Source organism: Ruditapes philippinarum, unplaced genomic scaffold (genome assembly GCF_026571515.1).
Source record: "Ruditapes philippinarum isolate M1 unplaced genomic scaffold, ASM2657151v2 ctg173_1_1_1_1, whole genome shotgun sequence".
Lineage (NCBI taxonomy): Eukaryota > Metazoa > Mollusca > Bivalvia > Venerida > Veneridae > Ruditapes > Ruditapes philippinarum.
The window spans coordinates 502,621-521,106 of NW_026861243.1; the positions used below are offsets into that span (position 1 = coordinate 502,621).

The 18,486-nt window shown below is 32.8% G+C and overlaps 1 protein-coding gene across 1 annotated transcript; it reads left to right on the forward strand.

Annotated features, from left to right (window-relative positions):
• Window positions 1–18: 18 nt before the first annotated feature.
• LOC132715014 (inositol 1,4,5-trisphosphate receptor type 2-like) lies at window positions 19–16,579 on the forward strand. Its single transcript, XM_060697986.1, has 14 exons — window positions 19–216; window positions 2,135–2,205; window positions 3,972–4,096; window positions 4,497–4,583; window positions 5,492–5,569; window positions 6,529–6,609; window positions 10,979–11,082; window positions 11,766–11,853; window positions 12,130–12,217; window positions 12,592–12,699; window positions 14,669–14,847; window positions 15,413–15,491; window positions 15,846–15,934; window positions 16,400–16,579. Exons 1-14 carry the CDS (start codon window positions 131–133, stop codon window positions 16,577–16,579), a joined length of 1,443 nt encoding a protein of 480 aa, XP_060553969.1. The 5' UTR covers window positions 19–130.
• The last annotated feature ends 1,907 nt before the right edge of the window (window positions 16,580–18,486 follow it).

Below are 18,486 nucleotides of genomic sequence, written 5' to 3' on the forward strand. Positions count from 1 at the left end.
TCAAGATTTATTTTATTGTTGTGAAAAAAAACAAAACTTTTTAACCGAATTAAGAAGTGCTTGATTGAAATTTTAGAACTTGAATGTATTCTTACTTGTGAAAAAGAGATGACGCGATTTATTTCTTGAAATGGCAGACGATACGTTATATATAGGAGATGTAATTTGTTTATATTCGGCGGAATCTTACGGATTTGTTTTCTCGTCACAGAGCAGGTATTGTCTAAATGATTGTTTGTACCATGACATAATTGAGTTATCAATTTACTTTATTTACCGGTCATAAGATAAAAAGGATCATGCTTGCTTAGTTTATGCACATTTATTTTTGTTCGATTGTGTTGGAAGCTATAAGCTTATTGAAACACTCTCGAATTTGTTCCTGTAACCAACCAGTACAAAACAATGAATGTAAGGAAACAACGACTTGCTTCTGACAGGGTTTGAACCTACGTGGCCATAACAACTAGCCTGCCGCGTTAACCACCCAGCCACGCCGCAAAGCATGCTTACTTGGCATCAAGTTACGTAAATTATAAAGTAAGTTGACAAAGTAAGAGCTGAGTAGGGTAGAAGTAGGTGTAGAAATAGAATTAAGGTAGTTTGGCAATAAAGAGACTGTTTTGATTTCTATCATAAACACAAAGTTATTATTTTTTATAAGAACAGAATAAAGATTCATCACATACCCGTGCCGATTTTGTGACGACTCCGTAAAAACAGTTGCACGGCCCTGCATATATTTTGACGTGAAATGACGTCATTTGCGTTATTCCAACACGGTGTAAAGACGCGCTAAATGTTAGCGTTACGCTATAGGCGCGTCATTGAAAAAATATCTTTTGTACTTTCAACACTCTTTATTTTGGCTATGTAATACATAGAATGTTATATTCGTGAAAGTTCAATACTGACTGTTGAAATCGTTAAATTAAATAATATTATGCTCACCAGAGGCTTGTATACTATAACTTTATTCAACTCGTTCAAAAATTAAATATTGAACTTATATACTCATTCAATATCCTCTATTTACATGTATTGAACTCGTGAAATAAAACTCGTGAAATGAAATAATATTATGCTCCACAGAGGCTCACATAATATAATATTTTTCTACACGTTCAATAAATTCAGTATTGAACCTACGCTCATTCAATATTCTCTATATATATATTTTTATTATTATTATTATTATTATTATTATTATTATTATTATTATTATTATTATTATTTTATCTTTATTTTATCTCGGACAAGAAAAAGAGGATATTGAATAAGTCTAAGTTTAATACTCAATTTATTGAACGAATTGAATAAAATTATATTATGCGAGCCTGTTATTATATTATATTATATTCGACCTGTTCAATAAATTTAGTAATGAACTTACACGAATTTCATATTATATTTATTAAACACCAAAAATAAAGACTGTTTGAAGTGAAAAAGAACCATTTTTCATTGACTAGCCTATAGAATAACACTAACATTTAACGCGTCTCAACGCTATGTTTATATTACGCAAATGATGTCACGACAAAATATATGCACGGCCGTGCAATACCCTTTTTCGGAGTCGAAAAATCGTTAAAATCGGCACGGGTATGTGATAAATGAAATTTGTATATGCATGGTAGAAATTTTATTCTGTTTACGTACAATATGCACACGTACAACGTGTGATAAATAACTGAGACATTTTATGCTACATCTCTTTACGAGAATCGATTATAAGATTATGGAACCAATACAGTTTTACTGTTGATAGATTTTTATGAGGATATTTCATAATATGATTTATACCTTTATACCTTTATGGTAATAAGTCCAGACGAATATAATTTTTGATAAGTATATAAATTGCTGGGAGAATCGCTCCAACACAGTATACGATCAGACGGCGACTTTCCAGCTTTACTGGTCGAGGAAGATCACAGATGCCCTTCCATAATTTATTTCATTCACGAACGCGCATCTGGGTGAACAACCGCCGTTTCGTAAGCTAGCTTGGTAGCTTATATTGATGAAAACGGCTAATCATTTTCGTTCCCACCAGACTGAGGGTAAAACGATTTCAATAAAACAAATTAAACATTCTATAGAATTTTAATATGAATATCATACAATTCAGTTCTGTGCACAATTGGATTGCGGTTGGGTCCAAGCAAGATAAGCGGAAACCGGATGTAAAGGACCAAAATCGTAAGTTGCATGTAAAACTATTTCAAACATTTTTGTATTATAACACTTACAAGTATCAACATCTGATAAAAACATGCCTGTGAAGAATTTACATTATTTGGTTTATAAAATCTGTAGTCTTCACGCCAAAAACTGGCATTGAACCCAATATGCAGTCACGTTTTTGAGAAGTGACAGGTGTCATGTCAACAATGTAAACTCTTGATATTATTAGGGACACATTAGTATTATGTTCCATATAATAACTTCTTTCAACTACTTTAAATTGGTCTTGTTCTTTGTTTCAATCAAATGCATTATGTACTTGGATGCCTTGCTTGATTGCATTCCAAATAAAAGTGGGATTGTTTTGTACTAATTGAGCTAATTATGAATAAATTTTCATAGGACACAAGTCCCTGCTATGTGTTCTCAGTGTTATCATAATTGAGCCGCGTCACGAAAAGACCAACGTAATGGGTTTGTGACCAGCATGGATCCAGACCAGCCTGCGCATCCGCGCAGTCTGATCAGACTACATGCTGTTCGATATCAGTTTTTCTACTTGTAATAGGGTTTGTAAGCGAACAGCATGGATCCAGATGAAACTGCGCGGATGCGCAGGCTGGTCTGGATCCATGCTGGTCGCAAACCCACTATGTTGGTTTTGTCGTGACGCGGCTCAATAATAATTTATTTGTATTCAAACGACTATCATTTAAGACACTTTGTCATGTTGCTGTTATTCGTGATATTTGTTTATATGTGTATATATGTGAACAGTTAATGTTGCATATCTTTTGATAATTTGATCATTTTATTTGTACACAAGGTGCTTTCATTTAAAAGTATGCGTAACACCGATCGTTCGAGAATGTATACTTATTTTGATCACATTAATCTAATTCGAGATATATATTGTCTATATGTTCACAGTGTTGTCATTTGAGATATATCTTGTCACAGTGTTGTCATTTGAGATATACCCTGTCTGTATGTTCACTGTGTTGTAATTTCAGATATTTCTTGTCTGTATGTTCACAGCACTGTCATTTGAGATATATTGCGTTTGTATGTTCACAGTGCTGTCATTTGAGATATATGTTGTCTGTATGTTCACAGTGCTGTCATTTGGGTTATGTCTTGTCTGTATGTCTATTGTGCTGTCATTTAAGATATACCCTGTCTGTATGTTCACAGTGTTGTCATTTCAGATATTTCTTGTCTGTATGTTCACAGTACTGTCATTTGAGATATACTGCGTTTGTACGTTCACAGTGCTGTCATTTGAGATATATGTTGTCTGTATGTTCACAGTGCTGTCATTTGGGTTATGTCTTGTCTGTATGTTTACAATACTGTCATTTGAGATATATCTCGTTTGTATGTTCACAGTGCTGTCATTTGAGATATACATTGTCTGTATGTTCACATAATTGTCATTTGAGATATATCTCGTTTGTATGTTCACAGTGCTATCATTTGGAACATATCTCGTTTTTATGTTCACAGTGCTGTCATTTTGGATATATCTCGTTTGTATGTTCACAGTGATGTCATTTGAGATATATCTCGTTTTTATGTTCACAGTGCTGTCATTTGGGATATATCTTGTTTGTATGTTCACAGTGCTGTTATTTGTGATATATCTTGTCTATATGTTCACAATGCTCTCATTTGAGATACATTATGTCAATATGTTCACAGTGCTGTCATTTGAGATATTTGTTTTTCTGTATGTTAACAGTGCTGTCATTTGAGATATTTGTTTTTCTGTATGTTAACAGTGCTGTCATTTGAGATATGTGTAGCCAATCGTTACAAACTAAACAAGCAGAGCCGAGAACTTAAGTCCAAGATTGAAGAACACCCGGATGACTACACGCTGCGAACACGTTATCACCAAGCAAAGGTAACAGAAGTTAACATATATGTATACCCTTAAAATTTGATAAAAAGCCTCTATGTTGTTAAAGACCTTTTGCTCTGTGAGTTGTCTTATTGTTTTATTTTTTATATCTAATTTAAAAATTGTTGAAATAAAAAAAAACAGCTTTGATGTAAATATCATTATTTTATTATCAACGTTACACTTTTAAATAAGATTCTGGTCCACACCATTGGAACCTTAGATAACACATTGCTGTCTTAAGAGATATATTGCTCCACATCATCCAAATCTTGGCGCAGGAAAGCAATTTGACTACGCTACATTTTGGTAACAACATTGCTTCATTGCGTTATGTTTGATTTGATTAATTGATAAATTGTTTAGTTGATTGAATGATTGATTTTGACATTATATATTAAAGAATGCGGCGAAGGCGGAATCTGAAGATAATGAATTGGAACAGAAGAGACAGCAAGGCAAAAAGTTACTGTATGGCCAAGTCGTACAGGTATGCTTACATTATCATTGTCCGCAATTGAATAAACTTGTGTTGTTGGACCACACTTTGAGGTTATTAAACTTTGTTCTGAGCTCTGACTCGACGTCGTCGGATATTCACGGACAAACCACTAACATTTACAGTATATTAATTTCATGTTTATCAACCATGGGTATCTGACGATTGTCTAAAATCTCAGGATTTCTATTGGTTTGTGTTTATTTAAGACCAATATTTCACCAATTAAATACCTGAGATCTCCGTTTGGGCCTATGCAATTTCTTTATAACCTCGGCCCATTTTCAAGTTTGAAAACGTTAAGTTACTCTTTACACAAATTACCTATTAATTATTTTAGTTTATATGCACAAAAAAGGAACACTTATAATTTGATATGGTAAAATCAAGGTCATAAACGTTCTCCGTATAAATCTCAATATGAAATAAATATTAAAAGAAGGTATATAATATTCAGATTTAAGATTGTATATCCATTCTAAGTTTCTATGCTTTGTAAAATGTATAATCTGATATACATTTTACAATGTGTGCTGTCATGTAAATCACCTGAACAATGCCATATATTTATATCATTATTAATGTTGGTATATGTAAATTTTATATAAAATCTCTTGTAAGAGTTAAGCTTAACTTATTTTTTTTCTCAAATATCTTAAATGGACTTGTCTACCTATCACTTCAGTCAAAATCATTCAACATTTTTAGAAATTTTAATTTATGAAGTGTAGTGCCGGCTGATTATGGTTTGCACTTGTCGCATGGGCAGATTCAGTTATGGCCTTTAGGCTAAGTTCTAATATAAGTCAAAATGTAGGTCAAATTGGTACTATATGCAATATCAGGTTAAAAAGTGAATTTTGCGTTCGTAATGTTTAATGTCCTTGTTTTATTTCTAGTTAAAGCACAGGTTTACACGGAAGTATATACATGTCAGCACAGCGGCCACATCTCCTACAGAAGGGAAAAACATGGCGGTAATGTATCATACAGTCTTCTTAAACTTTTGATAATGAAATATAGAGGAATGAGTCGAATCATATAATTATATCATTATAGTCCTCCTTCTACAAATCATCATCATCATCACCACCACCATCATCATCATCATCATCATCATCATCATCATCATCATCATCATCATCATCATCATCATCATCATCATCATCATCATCATCATCACCACCATCATCATCATCATCATCATCATCATCATCACTATTTTCATCATCATCATCATCATCATCATTACCATTATAATCATCATCATCACCACCATCATCATCATCATCATCAAAATCATCATCATCACCATTACCATCATCATCATAATCATCATCAACAACAACAACAGCAGCAACAACAGCAACAACAACTACAACAGCAGTAGTAGCCTTATCACCACTGTCACTATAATCACCATCATAATCTTAATACTCATTATCATTATTATCTTCAATATTTCTTAAACTTTTAATGAAATACTATTTCTAATCGAGTCAGTTTTCATCATTATCAACAGCAGTAGCAGCAGCAGAAGCATCATTATCAACAGCAGTAGCAGCAGCAGAAGCATCATCGTCATAATCATAATTATCATCATCAGCAGCATAATCATTATCATCATCATTCTTAAAACAATAAATTATAAATATCTAAACGAAACTCAATTACTATTTTCTTTTATTTATTTAGTATTATTATTTTTATTATCATTATTATTATTATTATTATTATTATTATTATTATTATTATTATTATTATTATTATTATTAAAGGTATCCATTTTAAGTATTTATGAAATGACGGTAAAATTTTAACCAAATTCCGTTAAGCGTAATACTTAAATGCAACCAGTCAATTTAAATTGAATTAATCAGACTCTGAATAATTTTTCAGGAAATAGGAAATAAAAGGTTTATTTTACGTTTTATAGATTGTTTTGCTACCATATAACGCAAAGAACGCCCAATTCAAGGTGATGCCGAGATACAAGGTCAAGGCCGAAGGAGATGTGGTATGTGTGATCATGCTGTTATAATTTCTCATTTATTATACTTGCAATGCCTAACACGGTCTGTCCTTCCGTACTATCAATTCTTTATGACTCGGATCTAATTTTAGATTATCATAGTTTTTCGGTCGAAGACCGTTTGTTAAGGTGACAACAGACACTTTCCGTGGTACTCACATAAATGTCATTTAAACCAACTTATTTTAGTAATAATTGTTATTTATTTAATCTTTGTGCATTAAATGTCGATGATCAACATAAAAAATAACATATTTGAAAAAAATGCCTTTGTAAATGATTGATTTTTAATAAAAATCCTAAAATTTTAAATCGTCATATCAAAGTCATTTTTTATTTTTTTGTCATCAAACTTTTGGAAAATAAACATATCTATAATATCTGGGGAACCGTGTCTCAAATTTTTTCTATCTTTTCTCAAAAAAATATTACGTAACGTCAAACATTTTATGCGACTTTTTTCACCATACATATTACGTAATTAAAGATAATTAAGTCGCTGATTGAGCAAACAAAAATCCCTGACACGGTTCCCTCCGTAAATAAATTCCCTTTCATGTGCTTTAAACCGCATGTTCATTGCTTGATTATTAAAAAATATTTGATACTGGAATTTATCCAAGTGCCTGGTCTAAAGGTATTATTGTTCCGATACACAAAAAAGGGGATATCTCTAATCCTTCCAATTATCGAGGAATCACCCTTGTCAATGTACTTGCTAAAATATTTTCACTTATTCTTCGAAATAGATTAAACATATGGTGTGAAGAGCAAAAAATGTTTAATGATTCTCAATTCGGTTTTAGAGACAATAGGTCTACAACAGATTGTGTATTTTTACTCCATTCTATTATTCAAAATATAGTCAATTGTAAATTGAAACTATATTGCGCATTCATCGACTACGAGAAAGCTTTCGATACTATTGTTAGAGATGCGTTATGGTTAAAGCTTTTGAAACTTGGTATAAGTTGTAAAATGTTAACTATGTTACAGTCGATATATACATCTGTTACCTCTTGTGTAAAATTGTCATCTTCGATGCCTCTCTCTGATTTTTTCGACGTTACCCTTGGATTAAAACAAGGGGAACCACTCTCGCCGATTTTATTTATCCTTTTTGTAAATGATATATGTGACAACATTGATTATAACTCTCTTACTGACAATGATCTTAACCAGTTATCTATGTATATGTTGCTATTTGCTGATGACATAGCGCTCTTTACCACTGACCCGCACAGCTTACAAGCCCAGTTAGATGCAGTCTATAGTTATTCCATGAAATGGGGTTTAAAACTAAATGTCAATAAATCAAAAATATGTATATTTGAAAAACGTAAACAAAGACATCATTTTCAATGGTTTATAAATGGTGAAATGCTTGAAGTTGTTGACCATTTTTGCTATTTAGGTGTAAATTTTACATACACTGGTAATATGAAAACTGCTGCTATTACGCTGTCTGAACAAGCTTTGAAAGCATACAATTGTTTGTTAGGGTTATTCAGTAGAGTAAATTTAGATATAAAAACTAAAATGTCACTTTTTGATTCTATGGTGCTACCAATTTTGTTATATAATGCAGAGGTTTGGGGTATTTATGATTGTAAAGAAATAGACAAAATTCATGTTAAATTTTGCAAGTATATACTTGGTGTACGTCAGCAAACACCGAATGTTGCTGTGTTTGGTGAGTTAGGAAGATTTCCTCTTTCTGTTATTTCTAAAGAAAGAACTCTTAAATTCTGGTTAAAAATTATGAAAAACCAAGACTCACCAATGTACAACATGTTTGTAGACCAGTGTAATCGAAATGTTGATTGTAATTGGGCAAGCAGTATAAAACGCTTGTTAGACAGCTTAGGTTGTAGTGATATTTGGCTTAACTTTAACTTAAATTTTAATTATATGCCAATGTTAAAGCAGCGTCTGCGAGACCAATATTTACAGAACTGGAATACTTCTATACAAAATATGCCCAAGCTTGATTATTACAGAAAATTTAAAACTTCTTTTTGTTATGAAAAATATCTTGATGTTTTAACAAATAATGTGTTAAGAAAAGACTTTGCTTGTTTCAGACTAGGCTCGCATAACTTAGAAATAGAAACTGGAAGATTTTTTAACATTGATAGAAACGATCGCAAATGTAAACTATGTATATATAACTCTATTGAATCAGAATACCACTTCCTTTTATGTTGTCCAATTTATACTGTTATAAGAACCAAATATTTAGGAAACATTTCATGGCCTACTATACAAAAATTTTCGACTATATTGTCCACTAATAACAAAAAGCTTATTCTTAAATGTGCTCACTATGTTCATAATGCATTTAAGTTGAGGCAACAGTCTCTTGAAAATGTAACTGCTTCTTAATTAGTTTCATTCTTGTACTCTTTTTGTTATATATTGTATGATGTAATGTTTGTAACTATTTAACTTTTGGCCATATTTGTCATGATACTCTGTGAATGGCCAAAGGTAATGTTTATTTGCCGATTTGCCAATAAAATGAAATGAAATGAAAATTAAAAAAGTTATGCCGATTCAAAGTTAGTCCGACCCGCATCAAACGAAGTGTCATAAATCGGCTGTTCTCTCTCGGACCCCTACGTTTCACGCTAAATAATTGCATAATACACAAATATCGCACCAGAGAGGGTCACAAGTTGCGCTAACATACTCTAACAACATTTTATGACCCAGTGACATCTGGCCAATTAAAAAGTTGCTGATTGATATCAGTTTATAACAGAAATTTCTTCAAATCTTAACGTGATTTACTGTCGGTCGCACATGTCACGTGACTTTCGGTAAAATTTGAGGCACTCGGTGGGGGGAAATGGAACGCATTTGCGCACCGCTAGCGGGGTATTTAATTGTTTCACTTTTGAAGATTATTATCATCAGCATTATTATTATATTATACCAGTGTCACTCTGTCTGTGTATTCGTGTATGAAATTCCGTTAAAATATAAATTAAAATAACAAAAAACTGAGCTTCTGATGGTCTTTTAAAGTCCATGGTAAATGTAAAAATAAAAACGAGATATTATATATTTGTTCCTCCAATTTGAAATAAATGCTTGACATATTATAATAGAAATAAAAGGTATCACTCAATCATTATGATCTAACCTTTATGACTTCTTTTATCATGAAAATCATCTATGCACGGCATAGATATCCAGTTTCTACTGGGATATACAATAAATTCCATACTTTGTCCCAGGTTTATTAGTACTGTGTTCGATTTACTGGCGAACAATTTATTCAGAGCATTCACTGATAGTATATATTAATATCTTTTTTTATTGATTCATAGAGAAATGATCATCCTTAAACAATCTAAAATGGTTTAGAAATTTGTCAGGGACACCTTACCACAAGTCATACAGGCGTTCACATAAAAATGTTGTCTGTTTTTGTTGTTGTTTTACTTGACATTGTTAGAAAACGAGGTTGAATGTAAAGCAAGCCGATGAATCCGTACATAAACTCAATGTAATATCTATCAGATTAACGGGACAGACAAATTATTTTCACACATTATGGATATTTTAGCAACTATATTTTAAATCAACCCGTGGTCGTGCGATTTGCCGCTATGCTTAATTATTTATGTTTCATACATTATGTTACGTACATTGGCCGACAATTTCTTATTTTATAAAAATGCTTAATAAAAGGTAGACGATATTCATAAAAGATGTACGGTATTTGTACGATACATGAATTACGAGTAGTATGGACCAGTATGGACGGGTAATTCACGGATATATGGAACTACCGATTTCCCTCATTGATGCCTCAACAGGGGGCGGAGCGTTATCGATAATTGACAAGTTACGCGAATAGCAGATAAAAATGGTACAGGTACCGTTTTAAAACGTTTAAAAACACATTTTTTGGACTAACTGCTTCCAAAATTAAATCACGAATGTGTTCAGAAAAGGTTGATAAATCTACTAAGCAAAGAATCTCATTTTAGGTATTTTCAGTAATAATTGACTCCGTTGTCACCTTAAATCTTGACATCCGGTGAATTTACTAAACATTGATATTGTTTCTGCTTAAATTAGTCATAAACGCTTAAAAGAGGCTAACCTTAGCCAAATATGTTTACGATATTTCTTGTTTTATCGTTTAAAGAGGCCATGATACATGACAACAAACGTGATAGCACATTACAGATTAACCTTATTTCGTTATTTGTAAATGAGCTACTGTTCAATAATATAAGTTTTGGGGGAAATATCACACAATTTCTATAAAATTGTAAATTAATTCTTGATACTAAATTTACTATATATAAATATATCATTTTTAAAACTTTTATTTAAGGTACAAGAAGGGGATCAAATAGTTTTTGAAAGTGTTAAATCTGCGGGGCATTACGTACACGTGTCAAAGGCAACGTTTGGTAACCAGTCAGTGTATCAAAGAAGGTAAAGAACTTAGCTAGGCATTTTTCATACTATGAAAGAAATACTTTACGAATTCTTTTTTGTATTCTCTGTTTTGGATTTCCTATCAAATTTGTCCCCAATCTTTCTACCAAACAGTCTCACACCCACCTCAAAGTAACAATAAACTTTTTCATTTTACATTTACCTTTTCTCTTATGAAACATGCAAGTGTACCAATGAAATATAAGCAATGAGACCTGGCCTTTTTATCGTACATGACCGTTATGTATTGGGACATGACCATTTGTTATCGGGTCATGACCCATTTTTATTGGGACTTTTCTCAATGAGACATGACTTCATCTAAAGAGACAATAAATTACTTTTTTCAAAAACAATGTACACTATCAGTTTAAATTCCGCAATAATTTTGAATGGCATGCAAATTGTGCTAATATTCCGTCTCAATGAAAAACATGTTATTTTGATTTGTGCATTGTTCTATTCTTTATCAGTGACATGCAAATTGTTCTAAAATGTTATCATGGGCATGCACATTGTTCTAGTCTTCTAATTATGTAAATTGATTTCACATGCATACTTATCTAATTTTCTTGATAGTGACATGCAAATTGTTCTAATATTTTTTTCGTCTCAATGATATGAATTTTGCTAGTCTTTTCTTCAACCTATTATGCAATATGTTTTATTATTAATTTTAGCCATGAATTGAACTTATCAGTCCAACAGTCAGGATTTACAATCTTCAGAAAATATAAACCGACACCTGATGACAATAAGAAAGTCAAGGTAAATTTGTACTAATTGTATGTGAAGTGTAGGAGACGAATACCACTTTATTTGTTTGTTGGTTGATATACAAATAACTGTAAAATATTTTATATACCTCAGTTTTTGAAATCGAAAAGCATTAATACTGATGATTCTGTGAAGAGTCATTCATTTAAGAGTAACTGCATTGTAAAATAGCTAAACGAAAGAAAAGTGTAGAAAATGATAATTAAGAAAACGAATGAATTTTCTCAAATATAAAAAGTGGTAATCAAAAGTTGCTCTTCATTTTAGATCGGAAATATAGTGAGATTCTACCACAAAGAAATGGAAGCTTATTTGGTCGCAGAAGGACTTTTCGATTTTGAAGTTACAGAAGATGGTAAAAATCTTGTCTCGGTTATCTAAAGATTCCAGGCTTCAAAAACTCTCTGAAAATAAATAAAATGTAGATTTGAGTTCACTCGACAAGATTCAACATACATTTTTTCTTTTCTTAAATAGCCTATATTAATTTAGAAATTATTATTATAAGATTTCTAAGAAGAAGAAAGTGCGGTTTATGTCAATGTATTTAAATTCCGTTTCTTCCTCAGTACATCTTAAGTCCGTTTCATATTCAGTCCGTCTAAAACCTGTTTTTCTTTCAGTGCATCTACATCACGTTTCTTCTTCAATGCATCTAATTTCCATTTCCTTTTCGGTACATATTAAGTCCGTTTATTTTTCAATACATAAAGTCCGTTTCTATTTCAGTACATCTAAGATGCAGGCCTGTTGTTCAAACAAACCCAAAGAGTATGATTCCAAGCACATCTGCAGTGACCTATTGGCAGATAGAACTACAAGAGGGATGTGTCGCTGGTAAGTAGGATTATCTTGTACGGTCCTCGCCATGTCCCTGCAAGATATAGTCTGTTTCAGCAAATGCATTATACTAAAATGTTTGTAACAATCTATTTTATATTTAAACCTAATCTTAAATCAACATTTTACGTTGAAGTAAAAGCCCAAATCCTTAACCTAATCAATATTTCATTGAGATTTCCGTGTGGCCTGGTCGTTTTCTGGACCGTCGATTTGTTATTTGTGTATATAAATGATCGTAAAAGGCACAATTTTCTCGAACCAACCGTTTAAACATCACTTGTCCGATTCCTTTGCAAGTTCGATCTTTTACAAGTTTGGAGGTTCTACCTTACACATTACAAAGCCAAAATCCGTAACCCAATCAATATGCATGATATGTCCGTGAGATTTCCGCGTGGAATGGTTCTTTTCTGTATCTTCGATTGTTCATGATGTTTATACATGTAATTGGTTGTAAAAGCCACCACTTTATCGAGCCAACCGTTTAAAAACCACTTTTCCGATTATTTTGCAAATTCGATTTTGTACAAGTTTGGAGGGTCTTCATTAAATATTATAAATCCAAAAGCCCAAACGTAATCAATATGTCCGTGACATTTCCGCGTGGCATGGTTCTTTTTTGGACCGTCGATTGTTCTTTGTGTAAATAACTGATCGTTAGAAGCACCATTTTCTCGAGCGAACCGTTTAAACACCACTTGTCCGATTCCTTTGCAAATTCGATTTTGTACAAATTTGGAGGGTCTATTTACACAATATTAAGCCCAAAACCTAAACGCAATCAATTTGTCCGTTACATTTTCGCGTGACCTGGTCTTTTTCTGGACCGTTGATTGTTTTTTCTGTATATAATTGATCGTAAAAGGCACCATATTCTCAAGCGAACCCTTTAAACACCATTTGTCCGATGATTCCTTTGCAAATTCGATCTTTTACAAGTTTAGACGGTCTTCTTTACACATTATTAAGACCAAAAGCCTAATCCAATAGCTATGTTCGTGAGATTTCTGCGAGGCATGGTCGTTTTCTGGACCGTCCATTTGTTCTTTGTGTATATAAATGATCGTAAAAGGCACCATTTTCTCGAGCCAACCGTTCAACACCACTTGTCCCATTCCTTTGCAAATTCGATTTTGTACAAGTTTAGAGGGTCCACTTTATAAATTATAAAGCTCAAAGCCGCCCTTACTCAATCAATATGTCCGTTAGATTTCCGCGTGGCATGGTCGTTTTCTTGACCGTCGAATTGTTCTTTAGGCATATAAATGATTGTAAAAAGCAACATTTCCGAGCCAACCGTTCAAACATCTCTAGTCTTTGCAAATTTAATTTTGTACACGTTTGGAGGGTCTTCCTAACACATTATCAAGCCCAAAGCCCTAACCCAATCAATATATCCATGAGATTTTACGTGTGGCATTTTCGTTTTCTGGCCCGTCAATTTGATGTTTATGTATATAATGATCGTAAGAAGCATCGTTTATTCGAGCCAACCGTTTAAATATCACTTGTCCGATTTCTTTGTAAATTCGTTCTATTTACAATTTTGGAGCGTCTCCCTTACATATAATAAAGCCCAAAGCCAAAACCCAATCAATATGTCCCTGAGATTTCGCGTGGCATGGTCGTTTCTGGACCGTCGATTTGTTGTTTGTGTATATAAATGATCGAAAAAAAAACACTCTTTTCGCGAGCCAAACGTTTAAACACCACTTTTCCGATTCCTTTACAAATTCGGTTTTTTACAAGTTTGGAGCGTTTTCCTTACAGGTTATAAAGCACAAAGCCCAATCCTGAGCAATATGTCTGTGAGATTTATGTATTGTGTTACGTTAAAGTCTTGTAATGTGGAATGCCATGCACTTTAATATACGTACATGTATTATGTAACAGTGAAGTAATTTGGTATACTGCAAAATGTTTCAGTTAGATTATTTTATATATTGTAATTATTTGAATTCAGGTGGAGTATTTCAGTTTGGACAGCAGTGTAAGCTACTTCATATGTGTACCCGGAGATATCTATCAGTAGAAAGTTACGAAAATGCCAGAGGTGACAGCAATAAAGACAAGTTTAAAGTGAACCTGACCTCCGATCACCTTGACCCCAAAACTGTCTTTAGACTGCATCCAGTGGACAGAGTATGTGTCTTTCTTGTATTTATTTGCATAACTAGATCTAGATGATAGTATTTTAGGTAAAGTTTTGATGCATGAATTTCCAGATTTTGTACGAATATAAGGAGAAATACCACTTATATTATTTGTCTCCAAGATGAAAGCCCAGGACGTCCCTGGCTTAGTAAATCGGGTCGTTGACTTCGGTCCACTTGGCCCTCACCGCTGTTGATTTGGAACTTAGAATTCTTCCACGTGAGGTAGCTAGTAGCTACATTTGTAGAAGCTAGCTTCCGGAATGTCTGTGGCATTTCATGTGCACGCTTGTGCCTGACAAATATGTAAAGAGGGGGAAGCATGTGATGTCTTCCTACACTAGATAAACTAGAAGTATTCTTTAATGCATTGATGTCACTTAAAAATTAATTAGCAATCGCATAATAAAACTTGATAAAATATAACCATGTCGAGTGATTATGAAAACAAAATGTGTTGCAATTGCATACATTGTTTTTCATTTTAACTTGTTAATTACTTCCAGCTATGTTTCCAGCGTAAATTTTGTAAACGTTTGTGAATTTTATTTTAGGACAGTGATGATATAATTGATGGAAGTTACTGCAGAATAGAGAATGTTGTATCTGGACAGTGGCTGCATGCTTCCACAGGTATGATTACACCTTACGTTTGAGCTTCGTGAATCCAAATTACGCCGCCTGGTGTTCGAAATTAATACATTTGAATTTCCTTTGGTCATTTGTTTTTTAAATAGATACTAGTTATACTTTAACATGAAGAACGGTAATGGTTGATATTTTTTTGTATGTACGTGCGTGTGTACGCTTGTGCGTGCGTGCGTGATTTATTTTTCTAAGCGCATATGACTTACTTTGTTTCCCTTTCTACTCAAAAATATCCATATATGCATAATGTGAAAATTTATGTCACTGAACAATTTAATTAATAGCTCTAGATGTTTTCAATTTTTCATTGACATTGTGTTATATCATATGTCATTTTAGATGAATACATAAGAAATCAAGTGAAAGCACTGAACAAGGAGAGTAAATCTATGGGTTCGTTAAAATGGAGTACCGCTGTAATGAAAAAGGTAATTTAAAGATAATTAGACCATGTTTATTAAACATTTATAATACAATGTAATCATAAACAGATTCTACTCTGTTTCTACTCTCTTTTCCGAATGCAATTTTTTCTTTGGAGTCTGAGATACAATTACAACTTTTCGGGGTTTTTTCACGTCAAAGTCCGGATTGTGAAAGGGCGATGTGTTCCGAGATATCTTGTTTCTCATGTTAATATTGGAGCTTTCTTGATATTCAAATGTGACGGAAATATGCGAAATTTTCCGAATATTCACAAGTTCTGAAAAACAAATTCATTTTTTACTAAGAAGAAATTGTTTAATTGTGTATCAATATCGGTATAGATGATGATGATGATGATGATGATAATGATGATGATGATGATGATGATGGAGCCGATAATGAAGCAGGAGAAAATGATGATTAAGAAGATTATGTGATGAATGTTGTTGTTGTTTTCATTTTTGTAGATAACAGTGGCAGAGGAGCAACAATATGACGACGCGTTTACAATACAGACTGTGTCTCCGCCTCTGGAGAAAGTTTTCATAAGCTTACTATGCGGAAATGGTTCCGTTTCTTGCAGAACACGTTCTGTACATGATGTTATGTTGTCCTTGAGTGCCTTTGTTAATAAATTATCACACTGAGGCTTTGCGTTATATGTTTTGCTCTCGAGTGAGCGAGAATAACTTTATATTGAGAAACACAAACGCATTAGTAGGTTAGTCATGCACACTTGTATGAACTTGATTTTGAAGAGTGAGATTCAGTAATAGAACTCTGATTGTAAGCGATAGGTGCTGATTGCAAAGCTTACCATCTCACAGAGAATAAAAACCCAATATAATTGGTTAACTCTTTTGAAACCAACTACTTTCTGTCTTTTTGTCAGTTTTATAAATAATATTGTCTTAATCTATATTTTTACTATTCTAACAATTCACTTGTTGTGTGTAGATATAATTATAGCAAACTGGAGGTCCATACTGAATAAGAAGATGTCACACGACGCCGTCACGGTAAGTGGTAATTGATTAGCATGACAAATTTTGATATATATATAATAATAATAATAATAATAATAATAATAATAATAATAATAATAATAATTAAATCTTTGTTTCGAGAAGGTAAAATATAAGCGTACAAAGTTAATAAAAACTAAAATACTTCTTGCTTTCAGCTTTCATGCGGCCTAGCCTTTCAAAGAAGAGAAAATAATTAATTATCTCAATAATAACAAGAAATGTTAAGTAAAAAGAGAAACAAACACAAACTCCTAAAATCAACAAGAGTTAAATACTTAAACATGTATTCATTTTCATGAATATAAATAAATATAAATAATTTGAAGACACGGTAAAATTTTCACTGGGATTAACATGAAACCGATAAATTCCGAGCTATATAAGAGTAGAGAACACGTAGACTATCTCTTCACATTAGAGTAGAATAAGTGTCTAGTGGCACAAACGTAATTTGCATCTCGTCATTATAAAAGTCTAATGGCTTCCGCCTTATTATGTGTTGTGTATTGAGACCCATCGTTTGTTTAGCTTTTAATTTATTTTAACACACTTTTGTTTGATGCAACTGCGTATTGTTGTTATATTCTCACGGTGAAAGATAGAAGACAAAAATCCCAAATAACTATAAAAATTGAAGTGTATTTAAAGAGCCGGTGATCACAAAGAGATGTGGAAGCTATATTCGTCTGCTCAGGATATGATAGGAGTGTCGTAAAGAGGAGAATATACTTATATTGAGTGACGGTAACGAAAATGTTAATTTACTGGGAGTTGAGACTGCTTGTTAACGCTGTCTCTTGCTCTGAATGGTAAATTTGTGTGGATATGTTACCCCAGCACCGGCTGCTTTATAGTTTATTATTCGTCATACACTCTATTATGAGTTAATCACTCTGTGTGTAAGCGGCTCCGTAATGCACTAAATATATATATATGCCGACAAGTTAGCTTGTAAGATAGTTATGAGGGGAGACACTTGGGTTGACAGAGTATTGGAGAGACACATAGTGTTAGCTTCGAGCGGGGAACATACACACGAGGAAAGTTTGTCCTGGTATAGATTAGTTATCTTATAGCTTAATCTTCAATAGTATGTTATGAGAGAGTTGTAGCAATTATGAGAGAGTGACATCATCACGAACCAGTCTTAGTACATATATCTGACCAGTAAACACTCTCTATTATTTTAATATCTTGACATACTATTAGTTGTATCATTCTTTAACACTTACACTTATTCAGATACTCTTGCAGCATATAACTTCGACCATGAACAGATAAAAATATAGATCATATATAACTCTATAAAGATTAATATTGACTATAAGATGACATATCGAAAACTACTGAACAATGTCGTGCTATGTGAAGGTATATAGTATATTGACTGATATCGTCGACTCTCGTGAGCAGCATAAAAAAGAGTGAATATGAGAAACTCACTAGTTTAAGAGAGTACTATTCAGTGTAGTTAAAGCTTTGTTCGGTATGAAAAATAATCGTTTGTATATTATAGTCAACTCTGC